The sequence below is a fragment of the Schistocerca serialis genome, chromosome 1, assembly GCF_023864345.2.
Source record: "Schistocerca serialis cubense isolate TAMUIC-IGC-003099 chromosome 1, iqSchSeri2.2, whole genome shotgun sequence".
In the NCBI taxonomy this organism is placed as follows: Eukaryota; Metazoa; Arthropoda; class Insecta; order Orthoptera; family Acrididae; genus Schistocerca; species Schistocerca serialis.
The window spans coordinates 1,108,707,267-1,108,734,624 of record NC_064638.1 but is presented as its reverse complement, the minus strand read 5'-3'; the positions used below and the strand labels follow the sequence as shown (position 1 = coordinate 1,108,734,624).

At 42.3% G+C, this 27,358-nt stretch overlaps 1 protein-coding gene across 4 annotated transcripts in view; it reads right to left on the bottom strand.

Annotated features, from left to right (window-relative positions):
• The window catches only part of LOC126416635 (uncharacterized), a 350,735-nt gene that overhangs the window by 107,341 nt on the left and 216,036 nt on the right, over positions 1 to 27,358 (bottom strand). The window contains exon 1 of one of the 4 annotated variants that reach the window (XM_050084414.1): positions 18,561 to 18,686. The exons of 2 other annotated variants lie outside the window; for them this stretch is intronic. In XM_050084414.1, coding sequence (XP_049940371.1) covers positions 18,561 to 18,562 — 2 coding nt within the window. In that variant the 5' untranslated portion in view covers positions 18,563 to 18,686. Of the gene's footprint in view, positions 1 to 18,496; positions 18,517 to 18,560; positions 18,687 to 27,358 lie in introns of those variants that run through there. One more of the 4 variants, XM_050084434.1, reaches the window with a different exon arrangement.

Sequence of the window (27,358 nt, the reverse complement as noted above, 5' to 3'; positions counted from 1 at the left end):
TTTAAAGTGGAATGATCATGTGAAGTTGATCGTCGGTAAAGCAGATGCCAGACAGATTCATTGGAAGAATCCTAAGGAAATGCAGTCCGAAAACAAAGGAAGTAGGTTACAGTACGCTTGTTCGCACACTGCTTGAATACTGCTCAGCAATGTGGGATCCGTACCAGATAGGGTTGATAGAAGAGAGAGAGAAGATCCAACGGAGAGTAGCGCGCTTCGTTGCAGGATCATTTAGTAATCGCGAAAGCGTTACGGAGATGATAAACTCCACTGGAAGACTCTGCAGGAGAGACGCTCAGTAGCTCGGTACGGGCTTTTGTTAAAGTTTCGAGAACATACCTTCATCGAGGAGGCAAGCAGTATTTTGCTCCCTCCTACGTGTATCTCGCGAAGAGACCATGAGGATAAAACCAGAGAGATTAGAGCCCACACAGAGGCATACCGACAATCCTCCTTTCTACGAACAATACGAGACTGGAATAGAAGGGAGAACCGATAGAGGTACTCAAGGTACCCTCTGCCACACACCGTCAGTTGGCTTGCGGAGTATGGATGTAGATGGATGTAGATTTAACAGTGTTAATTTGTACTTGTTTCCAACTCGTCTGTGACGAATTTATGCATGTCGGAGACTGCCTGTACATATGAGAAAACCTTTTGCATGTATTAAATATGCAATGCACAAATGAGTTAACACATGATTAATTTTGATAGTAATAATACTATAGCAATTTCTATACAGCGTACTGACTTCTCGTTTCATCACTTTCCCCCCCTCCCCCTCCCTTCAGATGGCTGCAGTTCTTTGGTACCACCACCACCACCACCACCACCACCACCACCACCACCACCACCACCACCACCACCACCACCACCACCCCCCCTCTCAAATTTGTTGTAGATGCTCCACATTTTCTTATTTCTGTAGAGTTCCACGGATTGCTTCGATTTCTTCAATTTCAACTCCTTCGACATCCATTATTTCATTGGGTCTAGAATTCATTACATGTTCAAGCTCTGAGATACCGTTACGTCTCCATTTCTCTTTCGAAAGCGAGGAGTTTCTTTTGTTCACCTCTCCACTAGCATGTCCATATTGCTACACTTTCGACGCCCAATTCCTAAGCGATTATTTCCCCTAAATTTTAGTCGTTTAATCGCCTACAATTCGGAAGAAACATTTTTTCCAATTTTTAGCGCTCTAATACAGCTCGTCTAATACCTTCTTACAGTTTCTACATGCGTTTAAAATATTAAGTTTCTTCTCGAATTTTTTCACAACGTTCACAGAGTGGGACCGCCGTTTACGCACACAGTCCCTACGGGTTGCGCTTTGTATGTATTTATAATCTAAATGTTTTTATCCTTCTTATGGAGCCTTATCCACTCTCAAGTACTTGTCAGATATTGTGGCCTTGATCCCATAATACACATCGGGATGATTTTATTACCTTAATGTGACAGTGCTTGGGCCGATGGCATTTGTAATTTTCGTAGCCTGTACTGTCGCTATAACATAATTTGCTCTATGTTCGGCAATCAATTACAGGCAATTCTTTTTACATTCACACAAACCTTGTCAACAGCCTCAAACACCTTCAGCCACGTCTAGCATTAAGTAAGTGATGGCCTGACGATAAAACATGGGTGGAAACTAGTTTCCATAGCCTCTTTCGATAGCGAAACTGTCACTACAAGATTTCCATGGAAGGAAATGGCTGCCCCCAGACCCGTATCTCGTTTTAATACCGAAAGAAATGACAAACAGCAAATCGAATCAGCTTTCTTGGTATTTTCTCAAATAACTAAAAAAAAAAAAACTGTTCAGTGTCTAAAGAAGATCTGAAGGGCCTTCCTTCCCTGAGCTTCAATGCACAATGCGAATAAACGAATGAACAATCGATATCAGAAGTCACCCGTGGTCTAGGGTAGTGTCTTTGATTCATAATCAAAACGTCTTCGATCCCGGGCTCGAATCCCGCCGCTGCTTAAATTTTGATTAATAATCAGCGCTGGCGGCCGAAGACTTCCGGCATAAGCAGTCAGCATCATACTGCCAACGGCCTTGTCAAAGAGGGCGGAGGAGCGGACAGAGGTTCAGGGCACTCTCTTGTCCTAGGGGTGGGAAATTGCCCCTAAAGGCGGAAGAATCAGCAATGATCAACGGCATGAGGATGCACAACGCAAGGGACACCACTGCATTAAAGACACGTAACGTGTATCCACAGGACATGTGGCCTGTAATTGAAAAAGTGTCATGATGCTCTCTCCATTGGCAGAAAGATTCCGGAATAGTCCCCCATTCGGATTTCCGGTAGGGGATTGCCAAGGGGGAGGCTACCATGAGAAAAAGATTGAATAATCAACGGAAGAATAACGTTCTACGAGTCGGGGCGTGGAATGTCAAACTTGAAAGTGGTAGGGAAACTAGAAAATCTTAAAATGGAAATTCAAATGCAAAGGTTCAATCTAGAAACAGTAGAGGTCAGTGAAGTGGAAATAAAACAAGGATTTCTGATCAGATGAGTGTAGGGTAAATCAACAACAGCAGAAAATGGTGTAACAGGAGCAGGATTCGTATGAATAGGAAGGTAGGGCAGGGAGTGTGTTACTGAGAACAGTTCAGTTCAGTGACAGTGTTGATCTTATCAAAACCGACGCAAACCAACACCAACAACGACAGTTCAGGTATAAATGCCGACGTCGCAAGCTGAAGATGAAAAGAGAAAGTGTATGAGGATATTGGAAGGGTAATACAGTATATAAAGGGGAATGAAAATCTAATAGTCATGGGGGACTGAAATGCAGCTGTAGGAGGAGGAGCAGAAGAAAAGGTTACAGGAGAATATGGGCTTGGGACAAGGAATGAGAGAGGAGAAAGACTAATTGAGTTCTGTAATAAGTTTCAAGTAGTAATAGCGAATATGCTGTTCAAGAATCACAAGAGGAGGAGGTATACTTGGAAAAGGCCGGATGATATGGGAAGATTTCAGTTAAATTATACCATGCTCAGACAGAGATTCTGAAATCAGATACTGGATTTTAAGGCGTATCCAGGAGCGGATATAGACTCAGATCACAACTTAGTAGTGATGAAGAGTGGGCTGAAGTTTAAGACATTAGTCAGCAAGAACTAATAGGCAAAGAAGTGGGATACGGAAATACTAAGGAATGAAGAAAGACGCTTGAAGTTCTCTAAGGCTATAGATACAGCAATAAGAAATAGCTCAGTAGGCAGTACAGTTGAAGAGGAATGGACATCTGTAAAAAGGGCCATCACAGAAGTTGGGAAGGAAAACATAGGTACGAAGAAGGTAACCGCGAAGAAACCATGGGTAATCGAAGAAATACTTCAGTTGGTTGTAGAAAGGAGGAAGTTCAAAAAATGTTCCGGGAAACTCAGGAATACAGAAATACAAATCGGTGAGGAATGAAATAAATAGGAAGTACAGGGAAGCTAAAACGAAATTGCTGCTGGCAAACTGTGAAGAGATCGGAAAAGAAATGATTGTCGGAAGGAGAGACTCAGCATACAGGAAAGTCAAAACAACCTTCGGTGACATTAAAAGCAATGGTTGTAACATTAAGAGTGCAACGGGGCTTCCACTGTTAAATGCAGATGAGAGAGCGGATAGGTGGAAAGAATACATTGAAAGTCTCTATGAGGGAGAAGATTTGTATGATGTGATAGAAGAAGAAACATGAGTCGATTTAGAAGAGATACGGGATCCAGTATTAGAATCAGGATTTAATAGAGCTTTGGAGGACGTAAGGTTAAATAAGGCAGAAGGGATAGATAAAATTCCATCAGAATTTCTAAAATCATTGGGGGAACTGGCAACAAAACGACTATTCAGATTGGTGTGTAGAATATACGAGTCTGGCGACATACCATCGGACTTTCGGAAAAGCATCATCCACACAATTCCGAAGACGGCAAGAGCTGACAAGTGCGAGAATTATCGCACAATCATAACAGCTCATGAATCCAAGCTGCTTACAAAAATAATATACAGAAGAATGGAAAAGAAAATTCAGTATGCCCTAGATGACGATCAGCTTGGCTTTAGGAAAAGTAAAGGCTCGAGAGAGGCAATTCTGACGTTGCGGTTGATAATTGAGCAAGACTAAAGAAAAATCAAGACACGTTCATAGGATTTGTCGACCTGGAAAAAGCTTTCGACAATGTAAAATGGTGCAATATGTTCGAAATTCTGAAGAAAGTAGGAGTAAGCTATAGAGAGAGACGGGTCATATACAATATACACAACAGCCAAGAGGGAATCATAAGAATGGACGACCAAGAACGAAGTGCTCGTATTAAAAAGGGTGTAAGACAAGGATGTAGCCTTTCATCCCTACTATTCAATCTGTACATTGAGGAAGCAATGATGGAAATAAGAGAAAGGTTCAGGAGCGGAATTAAAATTCAAGGGAAAAGGATATCAATAATACGATTCACTGATAACATTGCTATCCTGTGTGAAAGTTCAAAAAAAATGTTCAAATGTGTGTGAAATCTTATGGGACTTAACTGCTAAGATCATCAGTCCCTAAGCTTACACACTACGTAACATAAATTATCCTAAGGACAAACACACACACACACACCCATGCCCGAGGGAGGACTCGAACCTCCGCCGGGACCAGCTGCACAGTCCATGACTGCAGCGCCCTGGACCGCTCGGCTAATCACGCGCGGCTGTGTGAAAGTGAAGAAGACTTACATGATCTGCTGAACGGAATGAACAGTTTAATGAGTACGTAGTATGGACTGGGAGAAAATCGAAGAAAGACGAAGGTAATGAGAATGAGTAGAAATGAGAACAGCGAGAAACTTAACATCAGGATTGATGGTCACGAAGTAGATTAAGTTAAGTAATTCTTCTACCTAGGCAGTAAAAATAACCAATGACGGACGGAGCAAGGACGACGTCAAAAGCAGACTAGCTATGGAAAAAAAAGCATTCCTGGCGACGAGAAGTCTACTAATATCACACATCGGCCTTAATTTGAGGAAGAAATTTCTGAGAATCTACGTCTGGAGTACAGCATTGTGTGGTAATGAAACATGGACTTTGGGAAAACGGGAACAGAAGAGAATAGAAGCAATTAAGATGTGGTGCTACACATGAATGTTGAATATCAGGTGGACTGATAAGGTAAGGAATGAGGAGGTTCTTCGCAGAATCGGAGAGGGAAGGAATACGTGGGAAACACTGATAAGGAGAAGAGACAGTCAAGACGTGAGGAAATGACTTCCATGGTACTAGAGGGAGCCGTAGAGGGCAAAAACTGTAGAGGAAGACAGAGATTGGAGTACATCCACCAAATAACTGAGGACGTAGATTGGAAGTGCTGCGCTGAGATGAAGAGATTGTCACAGGAGAGGAATTCGTGGTGGGCCGCATCAAACCAGTCAGAAGACTGATGACCCCCTCCCAAAAAATAAATAAATAAAATGAGGTGAACTGTTTGCATCCAGCATGACCAGCACCACGAAAACTTCCAGATTGAAAAAAATCATGAGTAATTATTGACGTCTGCTTTACCGGTGGAAATGTAAGTAGTATTTATTGCACCAGTTACCCACCGTGGGACTATACCGAGGCGACAGAAGTCATGTGATACCTTGCAATATCGTGTCTGACCACCTTTTGCTCAGCGTAGTGCAGCAACTCGACGTCATCAACAAGTCGTAAGTTCCCTGCAGAAATACTGAGCCTTGCCGCCTCTATAGCCGTCCGTAATTGCGAAAGCGCTGCCGGTGCAGGATTTTGTACACGAACTGAGCTCTCGATTATGTCGCTTAAGGGGCTCCGGAACGCCCTATACTTGCAATGTTAAAATAACGCTTATAAATTACATCTTTCCTCACAAAGTATTTGAGGTAGGAAGTTGAACTTTTTACAGATTATTTATTGGAATATGGGCTACAACTTAACACAGGGACTTTACAAAATTTTAGTTCAGTTATTAAAGATGATTTTTTTTTCAATTGTAATGAAAATTCACAACATTTTTTGCAATTTTTTATTTATATATTCAAAAATATACAGTTTTTTGGAAAAAGGCTGTGTTAAATTATGCAGAAGGTACTGTGTAACATTTACTGAAAGTTTGAAACAAATATGTTTGGAAGATCCTTAGAAAACATGTAATTAGTATGAGAAAATAAAAGTTTTGGGAATCGAGCGACAAAGATTGGATTAACTTTTTAGTGCATTCCAGGTCCATAGGATAGCTTATCTTTATCCTCTGCAAACTACTCCTCCAGCTTCCTCTCGTTCCTCCTCCTGTTTACTCTTGCTTGTATTTCTAGACTCTTTACAGCCCTGTCTGCAGCCCGAAGGCGTTCCTTGTCTAAAGCAAGCCTCGCTCGTTGTTGTGTTCGTAGATTTTGCTACCATTTTCTTCAGTTGCAGTTACTGCAACACTGTTCCAAAAGGTGGTCATGTATGAACACTTATCACATTTCAGTTGTATTTCACTAGCAAGTCCTACGTGCTTTATTATGGAGAGTTCCAGACCAACTTCACTACAATGAATACATCTTACACAGTTTGAAAAAATTCCTTTGAGAACCGACATATCAAATATTTCATTCACATCCGATTCGCCCATAAAACTTCGTAGTTTTCACTCATTGAACCAAGCTTCTTCTGTGAAGTATTTTCTTTCCCACTTTGACTGCTATGGGCAGGTGTACTTGAGAGGTTAGGTTCACTCACTTGGTTATCGTCTTTATTGTTTACAGTAATAACACATACCTTTGGCTTTCCAACATTTCTCCTTTTCTTAAAAGCCTTCAGAGGATTTCTAATAACTTTACTTTTACTCATTATTATACTTCAACAAAACAGAGACTCAAGAAACAGAATTAATTACGAATATTTTCGAGATAACGACAGAGTAAATAAACATGAAACAATCGACAATCACACCAGCGATATATATTGAACCATCACAGGTTAGCCACAACACATACTTTATCTCACATCACTAAAATGTACCTGATGAACACGGACGTTAATAATAACATCATTTGACAGCAGTTTAACAGCGCCACAGTGGGTCACGCCCATGTAGAACACATTTCAAAAAAAATTTAAAAATAGTTGTAGTCTTCGGAATTGAATAAATTATATATCTATTAAAAGGTAATAGTCTGCAGATTCAGAAAACGCAAAAAAGTAAAAATTGAACTTTTCATGATTTTGAGCCTTCCGGAGCCCCTTAAATGTTCGATGAGATTCATGTCAGGCGATCTGGTTGGGCAAAAGTCGTTCGCTCTAAGTGTCCAGTGACATGGCATCGTTGTTTGGGAAGACAACGCCCGTGAATAGCTGCAAATGGTGTCGAAGAAGCCGAACAATAACCATTTCCAGTTAATGATCGGTTCAGTTGGACCGGAGGACCAAGTCCATTCCATGTAAACACAGCCCACACTATTTTCAAGCCACCACCAGCCAGCACAGTGCCTTGTTGACAATCCAGGACCACGGCTTAGTGGGATCTGTGCCACACTCGAAACGTACGATCAGCTCTTACAAACTAAAATTGGGACTCATGTGAACAGGCCAGTGATTTCCAGTCGTTTACGGTGCAACCATATGGTCATGAGCCCAGGTGAGACGCTGCAGGCGATGTCGTCCTGCTAGCGAAGTCATTGGGTCTGTCATCTGCTGCCATAACCCATTAACGCCAAATATCGCCGCACTCTCCTAACATACGTTCCTCGTACGTCCCACATTGACTTCTGCGGTTACTTCACGCAGTGTTGCTTGTATATTAGCACCGACATAGCACAGAATATTTTTAGAGCCGTTAATTAGGCAGATGCCGTCTGTTGAGAATGTTTTAACTGAATGTTACAAATAACTCAGCCCGAACATCCCCAGTAGCAGGAAAGTGGTTCAACTGTTATATTTCTTTAAACGTGACTGGCTGCACGCTTACTAATTATCACATTAAAACATTTCCTTGGCAGGATAGCGCTAGAACAGAATTGTGGCAATATCGTGAGAAATAATCAATAACGCTTATTAAGAGCATGTTACGAAATTGTGCTTAGCTTTAGTTCGATGAGTGGCACTTTTGATTTCGTTGTAATAGGTTTAGGATGTAAATGATTCTGTTGTGTCTTGGCAGTCTATAATATCGCCACTGTAACCTAGTAATGATGCAGACACTCTTGGTTGTCCCACTACCACTCCGTAAATAGCGACTGGGAAGTCGGAATGTAGTCTTGCAGGAACTATACTGAGCTGGCTGCAGGCAGTGAGCTGAACTGTAATAGCTAGTTTGGAATGATGAAATTTCCTGGAAGACGAAAACTGTGTGCCGGACAGACTCTGAACAAGGACCTTTGCCTATCATCGGTAACTGCTCTACCATCTGAGTTAACGAAGCCTGCCTCACAACCCACCCTCAAAGCATTAAGTCCACCAGTTCTTGATCTATTTTCAAAACTTCACAGAAGCTCTTGTGGGATTAGCATTCCTGGAGGAAACGATACTGCGGAGACATGGCTTAGCCATAGGAGAACTTTTGTAAACTTTGGAATGCAAGATATGAGGTACTGTCAGGAGTAAAGCGGCGAGGACAGATCGTGTCTCATGCTCAAGTAGCTCAGATGGTAGCGCAGTTGGGTATGGATCCCTTCATGCACAACAGTTTTAATCTGCCAGGAAGTTTAATATCAGCACACACACACACACACACACACACACACACACACACACACACGGATGCGTCAGGTAGCCAGCGAAAGCTCTCATTGCAACGGTGTCGGAACTGCTGCAAGGATTCATGGATGAGCAGAGTCAACTGATCTACCGAATAAATCTGATGGGCGCTTGTAATGCACTGAGTGAGTCAAAACAGATCAGAAACCGTGAACTGTCGCGCCTGTGAATCCACTCCAGTGCAGTCATACAACTCTGCATCATAATTTGTAAACTGTTACAAAAATGGTTCAAATGGCTCTGAGCACTATGGGACTCAACTGCTGAGGTCGTAAGTCCCCTAGAACTTAGAACTACTTAAACCTAACTAACCTAAGGACATCACACACATCCATGCCCGAGACAGGATTCGAACCTGCGACCGTAGCGGTCCCGCGGTTCCAGACTGAAGCGCCTATAACCGCACGGCCACTCCGGCCGGCTAAACTGCTACAGAAGCGAACTTTAAAACCTGTATGCGACTAAACAGCTGAACAACCAAGGGTATTCGCCTGCCGGGATCCATCTGTATAAACAACGATAAAACTTCGGTATACAGGGTGGTCCATTGATAGCGACCAGGCCAAATACCTCACGAAATAATCATCAAACGAAAAAACTACAAAGAACGAAACTTGTCTGGCTTGAAGGGGGAAACAATATGGCGCTATGGTTGGCCCGTTAGATGGCGCTGCCATAGGTCAAACGGATATCAACTGCGATTTTTAAATAGGAACCTCCTTTTTTATTACATATTCGTGTATTACGTAAAGAAATTTGGATGTTTTAGTTGGACCACTTTTTTCGCTTTGTGGCAGATGGCGCCGTAATAGTCACAAACGTATAAGTACGTGGTATCGCGTAACATTCCGCCAGTGCGGAAGGCATTTGCTTCGTGATGCACTACCCGTGTTAAATGGACCGTTTACCAATTGCGGAAAAGGTCGCTATCGTGTTGATGTATGGCTATTGTGATCAAATTGCCCAACGGGCGTGTGCTATGTATGCTGCTCGGTATCCTGGGCGACATCATCCGAGTGTCCGGACCGTTCGCAGGATAGTTACGTTATTTAAGGAAACAGGAAGTGTTCAGCAACATGTGAAACGTCAACGATGATCAGCAACAAATGATGACACCCAAGCAGGAAATCAGTATACATTGCACCATTTGGATTGCCATAGATAAAATGGGGTCCAATTATCCTTCCTCCCATAATGCCTCACCGTACATTAACCCGCCAAGGTCGCTGATGTTCCACTTGTCGCAGCCATCGTTGATTTTCCGTTGCCCAATAGCGCACATTACGCCGATTTACGTTATCGCTGGTGGTGAATGACGCTTCGTCGCGTGCAAAAAATCTGTCATCGTCCCGTAATTTCTCTTGTGCCCAGTGGCAGAACTGTACACGACGTTCAAAGCCGTCGCCATGCAATTCCTGGTGCGCAGAAACATGGTACGGGTGCAATCGATGTTGATGTAGCATTCTCAACACCGACGTTTTTGAGATTCCCGATTCTTGTGCCATTTGTCTGCTACTAGAGTGCGGATTAGCCGCGACAGCAGCTAAAACACCTACTTGGGCATCATCATTTGTTGCAGGTCTCGGCTGACGTTTCACATGTGGCTGAACACATCCTGTTTCCTTAAATAACCTAACTGCTCGGCGAAGGGCCCGGACACTTTGCTGATGTCGTCCTGGATACCGAGCAACATACATAGCACGCGCTCGTTGGGCATTTTGATCACAATAGCCATACATCAACACGATATCGACCTTTTCCGCAATTGGTAAACAGTCCATTTTAACACGGGTAATGTATCACGAAGCAAATACCGTCCGCAATGACGGAATGTTAGGTGATACCACGTACTTATACGTTTGTGACTATTACAGCACCATCTATCACAAAGCGTAAAAAGAGGTCCAACTAAAACATTCATATTTCTTTACGTACTACACGAATATGTAATAAAAATTGGGGCTTCCTATTTAAAAAAACGCAGTTGATATCCGGTTGAACTATGGCAGCGCCATCTAGCGGGCCAACCATAGCGCCATCTGGTTTCCCCTTCAAGCTAGACGAGTTTAGTTCTTTACAGTTTTTTCGTTTGATGCTTATTTCGTGAGGTATTTGGCCTGGTCGCTATCAATGGACCACCCTGTATACTTAAAGAGTTTTAGGAACGTACTCTAAAGTACATTTTTTCTTGTACTGCGTCCAGCTTAAAATCAAGTAGGACTTACGAAGACGCCAAGGCGGAAGTTTTTTTTTCCACCCTTGACTTTGTGTTCGGAAGTCAGATTGATCCAGATCCTTGAGACAGTGGCAACTATCCCGGATGCCCTGGTCACACAGGCCCGATTCCTGAACAACCGCTCAAAGATGGGGTGGACCGCCGCACTAAGTGTCAATGAGGAAAGATTTTTTTCGTGTGACCGGTTATTAGTACAACACTACCACGACGAAGTTAGTAAAGCACTCTGAGGTTTAAGTAAAGTTAAGCTGCCATCAACACGAAGGGTGTTTTGTGAGCCACAGTGGTGTTCTAGGGACGGTCCTAGTAAGAGATGATACGTCTTCGCCTTCCTCTGACCTTGAACTGACTGACCCAGAGAGTTACAGGGCTACCTACAGTTTAATACGAATTCCGAACTACGCAACTCCGCATTTTTTCGGAAGAGGTGACAGAAATCCAAGGGCTTAACGGCGGTCAAACCCAGAACCTGAAACAGTCTACAGTGAAAGCATAATTGAGCATAGCGTCTATATTGCCTATGCTGTTATTGTGATAGTTCTAGAAACATTACTAATAAACCGACAAAGACAACATTAACTCTGGATGTTACCGTATCTTTTTTCAGATTCGTAGGTGACAAAGATCATGGGACAGCGACATGCGCGCATACAGATGGTAATATCGCGTGCGCAAGGTATAAAAGGTCACCACATTGGCGGAACTGTCATTTGTACTAACGCGATTCACGTGAAAAAATTTACGACGTGATTATGGTCGCACGACGGGAATTAACAGACTTTGAACTCGGAATGGTAGCTGAAGCTAGACGCATGGGGCATTCCATTTTGGATATCGTTACGAAATTTATATTCCGACATTCACATTCGAGAATACCAAATTTCAGGCGTTACTTTTCACCACGGACAATGCAGTAGCTGACGGCCTTCGCTTAACGGTCGAGAGAAGCGGTGTTTGCATAGATTTGTCGGTGCTAATAAACAAGCAACACTGCCTGAAATAACCACAGAAATCAATTTGGAACGGCGAACGTGTCCATTAGGAGAGTGCGGCGAAATTTGGCGTTAATGGGCTATGGAAGCAGACGAGCGACGCGAGTGCCTTTGCTAGCAGCACGAAATCGCCTGCGGCGCCTCACCTGGGCTCTTGACAGTACGTTTGTATCCTAAACGAGTGGAAATCCGTGGCCTATTCATGTGAGTCCTGATTTTAGTTTGTAAATGCTGATCCTAGGTTTCCGAGTGCGGCACAGACCCCACAAAGCCATGGACCTGGGTTGTTGACAAGGCACTGTGCAGACTGATGGTGGCTCGAAAATGGTGTGGGCTGTATTTACATGGAATGAACTAGGTCCTCTGGTGCCACTGAACCGATCATTTGCAGCCATTCATGGGCTTCCTGTTCCCAAACAACAATGTGCTATGTTGCCGGGTCGCAACGGCTGGCGACTGGTTTGAAAAACGTTGTCGAGAATTCGAGGAATTATTTTGGCCACAGAGATCACCCGACGGGAATTTCATCGAACATGTATGGGACTTAACCGAGAAGTCAGTTTGTGCACGAAACTCTTCAGCGGCAACATTTTCACAGTTATTGGCGGCTACAAAGCCAGCATGGCTGAATATTTCTGCAGGGGACTCAAGCACTACGCCTCGTCGACGTGCGTATCGTCAATGCCGCCACCGCATGCCTGTCTATAAACATACTATTAGCCTGGAAAATTAACTTGGCGGAAATGGAACTGCACAAGCTATTATACTGAATGGACCTATATTATTTCGAGGATGCAGGGTTAACTTTACCTTGGACGTCGCTACGGGAAGTTCTGGTAGCCGTTGGTTTACACTGGCTATTGTCCGTTGTGAAAATGCATCCCTACCCGGACTGGAATCTCTCTCCGATCGAGATGTCATCGCCTACAAGACCTGGCATTGTATCGACCCGAAGACCCAGAGTAGACCTATAGACTTAGTTATGTTTATAGTAATATGCCGTTTACATTATACACTCGCTACTGTAGGAAATTTAGTAATGATGAAAAAATACATGTATGGATGAAAGGACTTGGGCACTTGCTGAAAATGTAACTGTCACTGGTGATATTACTCTGTACTACAATTATTAATAAGTTGTGATCCTGGATCTCTGTAACCGGGGAGCGTACATCGTGAACCGGGGGCTGCACTACACCGGACAGAAGGGTGTCCGACACGATATTACGAGGTACCCCGTGACTTCTGTCACTTCTTTGTAGTTGGTTACAATGCTATTGTACTAGAGAAGGATCTCATAAGCCGACAACAGGTCGTACTAAAATGAACGTTTAGTGGAAAATGAGCTACGGAATAGTGCATATCACTGCAAGTCTTTATTTAGCGTCACTGAGTCAACGCATGATGACAAACATCGCCTCTTATGTTGCCCATCCCAATAAAGACATTAAACTCCATATTTCCAATACAGTAAAATCAGAATAATAGTCCACCTGAAGAACGTAGGTATTTCTTTAAATCATCCATTCCTACTCACGAGAGCAAGCTGGGCTGTTTTAAAATTTCGTTCTCATGAGCCCAATATCCAATAAAGCTGGATGTGTGGCAATGGAGCCGGCCGCGGTGGCCGTGCGGTTCTGGCGCTGCAGTCCGGAACCGCGGGACTGCTACGGTCGCAGGTTCGAATCCTGGCTCGGGCATGGGTGTGTGTGATGTCCTTAGGTTAGTTAGGTTTAAGTAGTTCTAAGTTCTAGGGGACTTATGCCCTAAGATGTTGAGTCCCATGGTGCTCAGAGCCATTTGAACCATTTGTGGCAATGGGAACTCGGTTGCGAATGTCTGCGAGGCAATTTCCAGTTCCAGCATTCGTTCCTAATCACTGTCTTCTTTGTACACAGACGTTCAATGAAATGTAATGAAATAATTGTGTCGATTCTTAGTGAACTTGCAGTGAAGTAGGGAGTTGTGTGCACAAATTGGCGGGAATCTATACAAATTGACTTATTACGGTAACTGTCTGAATTTATTATGCTCTTTAAATTAGAGTGTACGTTCTGAACGTAGCACCTCAGAATCCTACGCAGATAGAAGTTTACGAATCCTAGCCTCAACAAATCAGTGACGTCGGTCCTTTACACACGCCAATAAAAAGTATCATCTTTTATTGGAAATATAAAGACATTAAGACACACATTAGAAACCCTCCTCTGAAAACAAACGATTTTCCGCAAGGAAAAGTGAATCTTTCCTGCTTGCTTTCTGTGTACAGTGGCGATTTACTGGCAAGGAATTCTGGGGCAACAGAGTTCTTGGGAAGCATGTGGCGTCTTGCGCAATACGCTGGGCAGTGGAAGTAAGTGACCTTCAGTCCGAGGCTTTATTGGTAGCTCTGGCGAAACAGAGGACTTAAGTTTCTAATATGAGACTGGTGGAGGGAAAACGATGATTTATATGGACCTTTTAAATGTTTGCCAGCTCCTTTTTGAGTCCGAATATTTGCAATTCACGCGCAAGATGAGATATTTACATTGCGTCTGTCAAGTTACAGAAAGCAAGCTGAACACCTACGGTGTTTTCTGATTTCATTGGCCTTCCACTTCTTATCAGTTGTGAGCAGTGTAGTGAGGTTTTGCTTCTCGTTTATCATCAGTGAGATCCCCGTGAGCTGGAATACGAGGAGGGGAAAGGAACATTCTGTATCATACAAATCCGAAACACTTCGCAAGAATTAATCGCATCACTGTTCAGTGTTTTGCAGTTACACAAAAAAATGAACCAAGTTTACTAATTCCAAATGTTTTAATGACGAGGAAAAATGTGTTCCTGCTTGTGGTATTTATGCTTCTCATTAACATTCACAGGGATAGATTGAATGAAGAAATTTTATTTGTGAGAATAAGTGGTGGGATTTTCTCTGGCAGCCGGCTGGGTGGCCGAGCGGTTCTAGGCGCTACAGTCTGGAACCGCGCGACCGCTGCGGTCGCAGTATCGAATCCTGCCTCGGGCATGAATGTGTGTGAGGTCCTTAGGTTAGTTAGGTTTAAGTAGTTCTAAGTTCTAGGGGACTGATGACCTGATGACCTCGGAAGTTACGTCCCATAGTGCTCAGAGCCATTTGAACCATTTGATTTTCTCTGGCATCATAAGGTGCTTCACATATCCTCCATTAACATGTACGTATACTCGCCGGTTACTGTTAGGTGTTACATGTCAGCTACGGTCAGTTACCACTTGGTCCTGAGTTTATTAATGCAACAAATTTCAAGCAGAGCTCGGCCCCATTTATTACATTCTGAAAACGTTACTAGGAGTGGTTTATAATTGAAATGTTGAGTAATGGGACAACTGCAGCATTTTTCTCTATTAAGTCTTGTCTCTGTTGTTCCATAGACATTTCGATTCATTCTAAACCCGTTTTGTAAGATTTTGACAAATACTACAAAAGACCGAATGATCTGTAGTCAGCCCTGGCTTATTACTTGTTTCTCAAAGATTCTGCACATCTCGGTTCTATTTGCAAGCAGTTGCACCAGTTCTTTCTCATACACAGGGTATTCCGAAACTGTTTGTTCAAATTAATACAGAAAGTAGAGAACCGAAAAGAAAATTCGATAAGGGACATATGGTATCTGAAGTTAACTTGTAATGTTAGGGGGTATTTTGTTAGTGATAAGAGGGTATTTTGTTAGTGATGCTGATGTAAGCTGTTGTGTCGGTGTCGCTAACTGATCGTTGGTTGCACATTTTAGATGTACCTCTGAATGTTAAGGCAAAGAACGTACTTCCAGCATGATGCAGTCACCTTCGATAATCGATGGATCGGCCGAGGTGGCTCCGTGGCCTGACCACCATGGTCACTTGACCGCGCTTGTTTGGAATCCTTCCTCTGGGGGAATATGAAGTAGCTGGTGTGTCAAACAGTTGTGGAAACAGGAGGAGAGCTCGTCGCTAGAATTGCTGTCGCTTCTGGTATCATGGCGGACATGCCAGGAATCTTCGATCGGACACAACAATCGATGGTCCGACGATATACTGCGTGCATACATGCCTATGGTCCCCCATTCGAGCAGTTTCTATGAATGCCATTACCGTAATTAGCATGCTAAACTACCTTATGTGTAAATCTTCCATAGCCTCAAAAACTACCATTAGGGACCATATGTACCATAACTAAACATATTTGTGTGGATGTTCTCTACTTCCTATATTAATCCGAAAGAATAGTTTTGGAACACACTACACATCACCGTAAATGGAGACTATTTTCCTGTATGTAACAGTCAATAGCAGTTAGATGTATGCATTGGTGTATGGGGCCATTATCGCGTTGTCACGGTGCGATTACTGTCCCTCCCTTTATCAGCTGTGTAACAAACGACGGACAAAGGAAGCGGACACAGGAAGTTCGTGTGTCTTCTACAAACGTTGTTAGCACCATTCTTGAGCTGCCGGGAGAGAGCAAAACGCAGCACTAGCAAATATGCATATACTTTCTGCCTTCTCAGCGAGGGCCTTTGAACATCATTTGCTGTTAGCGTGAAGCAAAATTCTCGTCCAATGTAGATACTGCAGTGAGAAAGTACGAGAAAGCCTGCAGTCGGCTCCATGCAACAGGTTATAAGGCAATTCCTAGCATCTGATGCTGCACAACACAAATCAGCTACTTACCAATCGAATTTAACGTGAGAATATACTGTGTATATAAAGAATTTGATTGTTTACATGGTACCATTGTACAACGACCGATGGAGAGAAAAAAATTAAGGCGAAGATAAGGGAAAATGAATTTTTTAGGAACACGACAAATATTTACGTACGAGCGGAAATACACAAAACAGAGTGTTTATATTCCATTACGCAAGGTCAAGTTTTTGCAGCAAACACGCTACGTATTTTACCACTAGAGAAATAACCGAGTTATTTCATATCCAGGTTATCGAGGTAACTGAAATTAAAAAAGCAAAGCGAAGAATGCCACGAACTTAACAGATTAACAAAAAATTCTGGCAGTGCGATCATTCGTAAGTGCCTTTCTGAAAATTATTTCAAATACAAAAAAATGGCTCTGAGCACTATGGGACTTAACTTCTGAGGTCATAAGTCCCCTAGAACTTAGAACTACTTAAACCTAACTAACCTAAGGGCAGCACACACATCCATGCCCGAGGCAGGATTCGAACCTGCGACCGTAGCGGTTCCAGACTGTAGCGCCTAGAACCGCTCGGCCACCCCGGCCGGCTATTTCAAATACAGTATGCGTTTATAACAAATATGGAAAGGTCAAAATACGAACCAGAGACATTTCTCAGTTTCGTGACAGGTAGTTCATAGATTATCTTCACAAACTGCGACATGCTCGCGAATAGCACAGTGATCCATAAAGTTTAAAATAATTTTGTTTACTTCCGTCTACGATCACAAAATTGTTAGTTCCTTAGACTGCCAGTTTCCGTCAGCAACGACTATGCTATAGGTGGAATGAACCAGGTAAGTGTACGAAATAAGCAGCATCTTTAGCATATGAAGAAATAACCAAAGCACGGAATGAATGGGTTCTATAAAGGATGACTATAGATACTTCTGACCTAATTGCAAGCTGTCTCATCTACCTGTACACCTACATAATTACTCTGTGATTCACTATTAAGTGCCTAGCATAGGGTTCATCGAACCATATTTAAGCTACTTCCCTACCGTTCCACTCTCGAACGGTGCGCGGGAGAAACGAACTCTTAAACCTTTCCGTGCGTGCTCTGATTTATTTTATTATGCTGATCATTCCTGCCTGTATAGGTGGGAGTCAACAGAATATTTCCACACTATCAGCAGACAGTTAGCGACTGGAGTTTTGTGAAAAGGTCCTGTCGCAGCGAAAACTGCCTTTGTTTCCATGACTGCCAATCCAGTTCGTGTATCATATCCGTGGCACACTTTCCCCTATTTCGTGGTAATACAAAAGGAGCTGCCCTTCTCAGAACTTTTTCGATGTCCTCCGTCAATCCTATCCGATGCGAACCCCACACAGCGCAGCAATACTCCAGAAAAGGACAGGCAAACGTAGTGTAAGCAGTATCCTTAGTAGACGTGTTACATTTTCCAATAGCTCTGCAAATAAATCGCTGTCTTTGGTTTGCTTCCCCCATAAAATTAAATATGAGTTCGTTCCGGATCAAATTATTCGTAGCTGTAATCCCTAAGTACTTAGTCGTACAATATATAATGTAAACTTTGCACAAACAAAACACGCGTCTGTTTATTAAAAGAAAATTGAGAAAAGGAAAAATAAAAAGTTTGTCACTGGCTTTTAGTAAAACGGCGCATAGTTAAAATTTCGTAAGGAAAAAAGAACAAAGATTACATTGGTGTTAGACAGCGCACACAAATTTCCTACCTAAGACTAACTGGTTAATTGTGAACTTTGGTACCAGGAAAGGCCCGCAAAAGCACAGTAAAATAAAGAAACCATGTGGAGAAGTGGTGGTGCTGTTGTGAAACTAAAATATTTTGATTCTCTGGTTTACCATCAGCGGAGAGCTGCCGAGTAATAAGTGACAGAAAGCTGCTTGCAGACGAGCGTCAACTCACATTTTACGGACTGCGTTCCTGTCCTCGAGTCACCGTGGGCGACCCTAACAGCGACGGACGAGTACTCGGGGCGTTTGCTGGGACGGTAGCGTCTCCAAGCGGCGACGCGACCACCCTCAATTTACGCCTTCCGCGACGCCAATAAGATAAACGTCTGTTCGTACGCGTGACTCGTCTGAGACGACGGAGCGCGCCGACTTCACGGGAACTGTGGCCGCGGCGACCTCTGTCGGTGCCCACCGCTTCCTGGAAACCTCGTCACTCCAGGCAACGGCTAATTTGATTCTCTTCGCACCTGATTCCGGCAAATAGGTGCGCGCTCCACACACGACTTGCTCTATGCTCTGTGGTGTTCACATAGCTGCCGGCGCATTACTGGCTTTGCTGGTAGACCAACAAAAGAAAAGGGAGAGCGCTTTTTTCACGGCGCTAAACTTGTTAGCCTGAACAGTGGAGACGCAGCAACGTTCCTTCCCTGTTTTTATCCTCCTACAAAAAACTTTTTATGTTCAGCTGTGTTAAGTATTAGAGCTGGCTGAAATTAACTGAGTCACCATCCTCACTATACAAGTTCCTGCTTGTGAGACCAAACTAATTTTCTAAATACGAGTTATACAGTATGAGATTTTCACTCTGCAGCGGAGTGTGCGCTGATATGAAATTTCCTGGAAGATTAAAACTATGTGCCGGACCGAGAATCGAACTCGGGACCTTTGCCTTTCGCGGGCAAGTGCTCTACCAACTGAGCTACCCAAGCACGACTCAGTCCCCGTCGTCACAGCTTTAATTCCGCCAGTACGTCGTCTCCTACCTTCCGAACTTTACAGAAGCTCTCCAGGCAGAAGTAAAGCTGTGAGGACGGGGCGTGAGTCGTGCTTGGGTAGCTCAGTTGGTAGAGCACTTGCCCGCGAAAGGCAAAGGTTCCGAGTTCGAGTCTCGGTCCGGCACACAGTTTTAATCTGCCAGGAAGTTTCACGAATTATACAGCTGTCTGACTTCTCTTTTCTCGAAGATCGAGCATAGGTTCATAAAAATCAGCGAAGTGCAGAGATATCAATTCCGGAATGCTGGCAGCAATAAATACAATTAAAGGAACTCTATGATTAACATGACATGGAGTAAACTTGATCTCTTCGGTTCACATATTTATCTATTGCCGTACAACATTAGGGCGCGCACGAGAATAAAGCGACAGCACCTCATGCCTGAAAATAAAGGGGAAAAGAAACGCAAATATAAATTAAATGAGGAGCTCATTGCAGTAGTTCCTGACTATGTACTTTCACATACACTGACGCGAAAGGCTGACGTTACAAGGGGAGGCCAAGACGTTCCGATCACGGTTTCGCTTCAAACTTTTCGCTTTTCGTAGTCCATTAGGACAACATAATGTGGAAGTACCGAGTCGTAATCCTTAAGCGCTTTCGAAAAAAAATTGCTAGAGAACCGATGCTTTACGGTCCTGCGCACGAGATGGCAGCGGCCATGTTGTTAGCGTTCAAGTTCCGTAATCAGTGCATCGCTGGCTCGAGCCTGCTTATGTTTTGTTTTTTCTTTTCTTTTTTCCCAACACTGGTCATGTTATTTGATACATATTACATCTGAAAGTTAAATGATGAGAAGACGTAAGTATTTGAATTTTATTGAATTTGCACTGTTATTTGGTTTTTTGCTAATTTTTATTATAACGAATATATTTATAGCTATCTGCTTCTAACCGACGAAGCGCACAAAATTTTCCCGAAAATTTATGTCTGTCGTGGTTTCCGAAATCCGTTATACCTTCAATCGGATGAGTTACCGAGGACTGTTTCCAGAATGAAATTTTCACTCTGCAGCGGAGTGTGCGCTGATATGAAACTTCCTGGTAGCTTACAATCATATGTCGGACCGAGACTCAAGCTCGCGACTTCCCGAGTTCGAGTCTCGGTCCTGCACACGGTTTTAATCTACCAGTGAGTTTCATTCCAAGGACTGTTTTGCACCTGGGCACTTCGATTTGAAGACACAGGTTTCAAAGAAGAGGAGCAGGTTTGGAAAGTCCAAGTCCAACATAGATAAATAAATATGTAAATAACTTTATTCAACAACACAACAAGTTACAATATGCCAGAATTTGCGAGTAGTGTACGATTAATCGTCGGTTGTGTTTCGACATTACAAGTGGCAGGGTGATGTTTTCCATACAGACACTGAAAACATAAAACATTACTACACCGAATGAATGTAATTTTGCCGGCCGGAGTGGCCGTGCGGTTCTGGGCGCTACAGTCAGGAACCGAGCGGCCGCTACGGTCGCAGGTTCGAATCCTGCCTCGGGCATGGATGTGTGTGATGTCCTTAGGTTAGTTAGGTTTAAGTAGTTTCAAGTTCTAGGGGACTGATGACCTCAGAAGTTAAGTCCCATAGTGCTCAGAGCCATTTGAACCATTTTGTATGTAATTTTCCCGCATGCACAATCAATCTGCGGATTTTCTAAGGGAAAAGAAAGCTCGTTGGCATTTTGAAAAATTTCTCTTCCTTCCGACAATTTGGATGAAAACCACGCGTAGCCCAACTTTTTCGTAAATATCAGTGCCGAAACTTGGCGCTGTACGCTTGAATGTATTTTAATAGTATCTTTACGAGAATCGACTTCTCGTTCGTTGTCAACCAAATATGAACGAGTCCGTTGCGCTTGATAAAGTTTATAACTTGCCTGTAGAAAGAATGGTCGCATATTTGTTTACTGATAAAAATTAGTAAACAGCGAAATAACATTGGGAACTCAATATAAGTTCAGACAAAAACACGTGCTTTTCATCATTTTACTTTTAAAATTTAATATGTACGAAATAATATGACCAGTGTCGAAAAAAATTAAAAAATTTGTGGGACTCAATCCGATGATCCCCCGATTACAGAAACGCTAAACACAATACCGCCACAACTCGTTCTCAGCGTCGCAAGGCACCGGTACATCACTGACGCGTGAAACGTCTCTTGTGATTTGTTCGAAATCTCCCAAGTAGTACGCCTTACTGCTGGCACATCGTGTCGTCCTAATGGACTATTAAAAGTGGACAAAGTCTCAAGTAAATTCGTGATCCGAACGTCCTGGCCTCCCCTTATAAGTTTCAGTGCCAACCTCGTAAACCTCCCTGAAACAAGGCACTTTAAAAGAAAACTATGGGTCCTCCAGTCTTCTACCGAACCCAACACCCCTTTCCTGCCGTAAATTTACACTAAGTTCCCTTCGGCGCTTTACCTCACGCTGTCTCTTCGCTTTTCCGTCTCCCCATGTAGAACTGGCGACCTCTTCTTTCTTACCGCTTACGCACTGAATCTCCCGTTTATTGCTGCGCTTGCCATCAACACTCGGGGCGCCACACCAACCCATCAGCGAACGCTAGTACTCTCCCCCTCCCCCCCCTCCCCCCTGCCAGACCATGCATCCTTACTCCAGCACTTCTTGCTCTTTTGACTGGCTGTCTCTAATGTCCATTACAAACAATCTCTTTCCTATACTTTAAAAAACTAAACCAACACTTTTTAGCTAACGGCACAGTTTTGCGTTAAAAAACAACTTCTTAGTTGCTACAGAGACTGTGCGATACCTGTAGAAATTAGACAAACATTAGCATGGACAGTTTAACATTCCAGTGTCCATCGTTACATTGACTCTTCAGCCTGGCCTTTACCCCCCTTGATGACAGGAACAGAATAGACATTTTCCATCCGATTAAGGCCCCTGTAAATGATCCATCGTTAAGGGTTAGGTTTAACAGAATTACAAAAATTATATTAGATATGCTCATTATTAGATCGTTTTTATTGTTCACTGTGCGTTGGGTGAGTGGGGCGAGTATTTCACTATGGGACATCAGATCATATTAAAGAGCATGTTGTTTACGGCTGTCACAGTTTCTCGGTTCTAACCACACATCCGTTTCCATTCAGCCAGCATCCTTACTGAATGTCTCAGGGCAAAATTGCCTCATAGGCACGTCCTCTTTCTTCTTCCTCCTTGTGGAGACCAGTTCCAAATATCCTTCTGTCACATGTCTTCTCTCGTCTCTGGATTGCTGAGCTACAGAAACTGTTTTGTTCCTGTTGCATAAACTATCCTCTTGTTAGCCACCGTAGACCATCCTCTAAAGCCACATTCTTGGAAAGTCCAGTTGCACTGCCAGTAGCCTGTCTCTTATTCAGCTCCGAATTCCCAATGTAGCAACACTCCCATCAAAATACTTCTAGACTATTTGCTTTGCCCTTTCTGTTATATTGGATTGCCTCTCCACAGAACAGAATTTAGTTGTCATATTGCTGTTTTCCCTTGTCGTGTTTTGTTATTTATTTCAGATGTGTCTACTATTAGATAAGAAAAATACTGAAGGGTATCTAAAAGCCTCTCACCTTTTTTATTTTTACCGTTTCAGCGACTAGATCTTCCACGTTTCGCGCTCCAGCTCTTTTCGTGTTATTCCTTTAGCGTTTGCAGCTTGTCAACACATTGTGAAGATCAGCGTAGCGGGAGATTTGCGTTAAATAAGTGTGAATATTAAACTTTATTGTTCTGTTATTTTAAATGTATACTCAGTAACGTGGAGAGTTATCGTTAAGTTAGGAGAATGAATTAAAAACAGTCTTCGTTTCACTGTTTAGTTTGCTTGAGAGCGGAAGCTACTGTCAGTATGAGAACAGAACAATTGAGAGCAGATTGATGTTTGTGCTCCGGCACGGAAATTTGTTAATTTAGGGGAATGTCGGTACGTCATAAAGCAGTGGTGGTGGTGGTGGTGGTGGTGGTGGTGGTGGTGGTGGTGGTGGTGGTGTCTGAGTTATGAGGATTTTTCGCCGTTAATGCTTCCTTTGATAACCAACCAATGCAGTCAGAGACAAGTTAAATAAATCGCATACGACAGATGCAGATGAAAGAGGTAGCCGCCTTACCAACTAGAACCTGTTGTTCTGTAGGAAGAAGCCTTTTTTTATCAGCTGTATAGAACGGTTTGTATAATCCGACCCTTAATGTGGCAGGATCTGTAGGATGTCCCAGAAGGAATGGTCAATATTCAGAAATATGACAGGAATGATCATTCGAAGAAGCAAACAAAGTCTAGTGAGGCATGCGCTATAAAACGTTCACTTTAAGAGCTACGATTACTTGTTCATATTCGCTGCTGCGAAACACCAAGGACTTTGCAAGTTCGCAGCAAACCAGCATGACTCAAACTGATACGATAAACAAAGAGCTGAAATTTATTAGCTCGTCACTGAAGATATCTGGGACACGATGTCAGCAGTGAGGTTAATGGTCATTCTCAACACATTGCAGTAAATCGCTTTACGTGATGGGACGTCGTGTTTCGACACAATCATATGAATACGCCTGTTTTAACAACCATGCCTGAGTATCGCTATTAAACAGGGCTGCAAACACTGGTTCAATTGCTAAATGGTTAATATTTCAGTCTTGCTTCAAAATTCATGGAGTTGTATTCCATCTATGCAACTAAATGGAAATTTCTTTTTGGCCATACGTGTTTCGCTTCTTTTTTATGAAGCATCTTCGGTGACTTGTATTACATGTTTCTTTTTACACATAGAAATAGCTCAGTTGGAGCATGAGGACTGAATTAACGTCTCCAGAGCCACACATATGGACTAACAACACTGGAAATCATACGTAACAAAAAAATGGCTCAAATGGCTCTGAGCACTATGGGACTCAACTGCTGAGGTCATTAGTCCCCTAGAACTTAGAACTAGTTAAACCTAACTAACCTAAGGACATCACAAACATCCATGCCCGAGGCAGGATTCGAACCTGCGACCGTAGCGGTCTTGCGGTTCCAGACTGCAGCGCCTTTAACCGCACGGCCACTTCGGCCGGCCATACGTAACACAAAACGATAATTTAACATCACGAAATTTGTAGCACAAAAGTTGTTTCTAACTTGAAATATGTATAAAAAGTAGCATGTATTACAGGCCACTGAAGATGCTTCATAAATAAAAGAAGCGAAACGCGTATGGCAAAGAACGAAGTGCCTTTCATTTGGTTGCACAGACGGAACACTCCTCCATAAATTTTTAAGCAACTAAGGAACGACGGAAAACGAAAAAAATGACGATAATACAGCCATGTCAGGCATTTCCCGTCAAGTTATACAACTGTTTCAAGAATATCTATCTCAGACTCCAAAAGACCATCCATCAGATTCAATCAGACTTGCAAAACAAACAATGTAATCCCAAGTTATGTTAATGTAAAAGTCAGAATCAACTATCTGGTGGCACAATGAACGAAATCATTTGCAGAAAAGAACTGATTAAAAATGAAATCAAATAGCTTTATACCAAGAAACACAATGTTATATGATACACACATTGAGTTATGTGCATTTATTATCAACTCAATAGTGATGATCGACAAAATACAAAAAACGGAACTCATCACAGCTATTTGATTTTATTTTTTAATCAGTTCTTTTCTGCAAATGATTTCGTTCTTTGTGCCACCAGATAGTTGATTCTGCAATATACACAGAACAAACACAAACGAAAAATCAGAACATTCACTGACAAAAATAACCAGAAGGAAAAACACAATCAAGTACAACACACCACCACAAATTTCACCAAAAACTAATAAACCTCTCAGATAAGGAATTAACAGAGAAAGAAAAACAGCTGTTATACAAACGGCTCAAACACAACATCAGTACAAAAACAGATAACCACTACATAGAATATCTAATTGCAGAAAAAGAAAATTTCCTGGTAGACGAAGAGAAAGAAGAACATAACGCGGCAAAGTTTGGACCAACACGTGTACTAGTGATGAAAGATATAAACAACAATCACTGTGTCAAAGAAAGAGCAAAACAGAAAACTCTAAAAAGAAAACAACATTACTAAGAAATAAAAATAAAAATGCAATCTACCAACATTATAGTCACGAGAGCTGATAGACAGAACAGCACAGTACTGCTCAATAAAGAACAATATACAGAAAAAAATCACAGACTTTGTCTCCTCTAATAACATCACGAAACTGAAATCTGATCCAATAGCGCATTTTCAGATACATACACATACATGAGAAAATCTCCAAGACATCGAACACACCCACAGAAACAAAAACGAACCCGAAAGCACCAACACTCAGAAGTCAACTCAAGATTCACAAACCCCTTAATTCGTTGAGGCTTCTTATTAATTTCATGAACACATCATCATGCCATGTAGCAAAACACACGAACAAAATCATAATGCAACGTTGTGAAATGAAGAACAGCAAAACAATGAAAAACACGAAAGAACTCTTAATACAGATAAAAGACTTACACATTCCACAAACAGCATCACTCATTTCTTTCGACACATAACATTTACACCTCAATACCCACTGTAAACACAATAAAACTAATTGAAGAAAACTTACTAACATACAACAAACTGCCTGTAGACAATATTAATGAAATACCCAAAACCCTCAAACCGACAACAATCCAAAATTACTTTCAATTTGAAAAGGAATTTTCCCTACAAAAGGATAGGCTTCTAATGGAATCCCCAATATCAGGAACACTGGCAAAATAAATTCATCTAGTACATAGAAAAAACAATTTTCGATACAGTCGCCACAAAGAAGGATACAGAATTGTTTACTGGAACAGATATGTGGCTGATAATCTGTATGGCAGATGAACCAACAGATAAAATACATAAACTTCATATAGACACAAACGATATACATAAAAATATTGAATACACTATGGAAAAAGAAACGCAAAAGCTAGTACATTTTTTGGTTATAAGAATAAAGAGAGACACACATTTGACATCTTGAGAAAGACAACAGCCACAGATAGAATTATACACGCTTCATCCAACCACATGCAAAATGCAGCCCTACGACACATGTTACAAAGACTAAGTAAGATCCCACCCCAGCAAATAAAACAATGAAAAAGAATTACAAACAATACGAATCATACCGACAAACAATGATTACAACAGCCATAGAGTACAAAAAAAAAAAAAAAAAATAGCTCTGAACACTGTGGGACCCAACACCTGAGGTCATCAGTCCCCTAGAACTTCGAACTACTTAAACCTAACCAACCTAAAGACATCACACTCATCCACGCCCGAGGCAGGATTCGAACCTGCGACCGTAGCAGTCGCGCGGTTCCAGACTGAAGCGCCTAGAACCGCTCGGCCACCGCGGCCGGCTCAAAGAGTACAAAGACTCAACCAAAAAATAAAAGCGAAACTGAAGAAAAATGAAAACAAGCAGAGAACAAAAGCACCAAAGAACCCCACAGATACTACAGCACCCATGGAAACAAACAACAACACTCATCACATGACTAACAGAACGAAATGGTGCACTTCAACATACAAACACAAAACAACACACAGGATTACACATTAAAGAAAAACTGATTACAAATTGCTTACAGAGCAGGAAACACATACTAGTCACATTTAAAAACAGCAACAGACAAACCGGATAAATACCAAGAAGTACGAGTATACGTTACAATGCCAAGAATGTGAATCAGTACATCTGGAGAGACAGGCAGGAATTTCAAACCTAGGTGTAAGGAACATATAAGAAGCTGAAAGCACGAAAATAACCACTCTACATTTAGCAAACACCTGATAAAAAATGGACATGAACCATCCAACACGGAAAAGACAAAAAAATTGATAGAGTGAACAATCACAACAAAAAGCTTCTATCATTGCAAGGAAACTTCTACATACAAAGAGCCCTTGCAATGAAAAAGGAAGTAATTAATGAC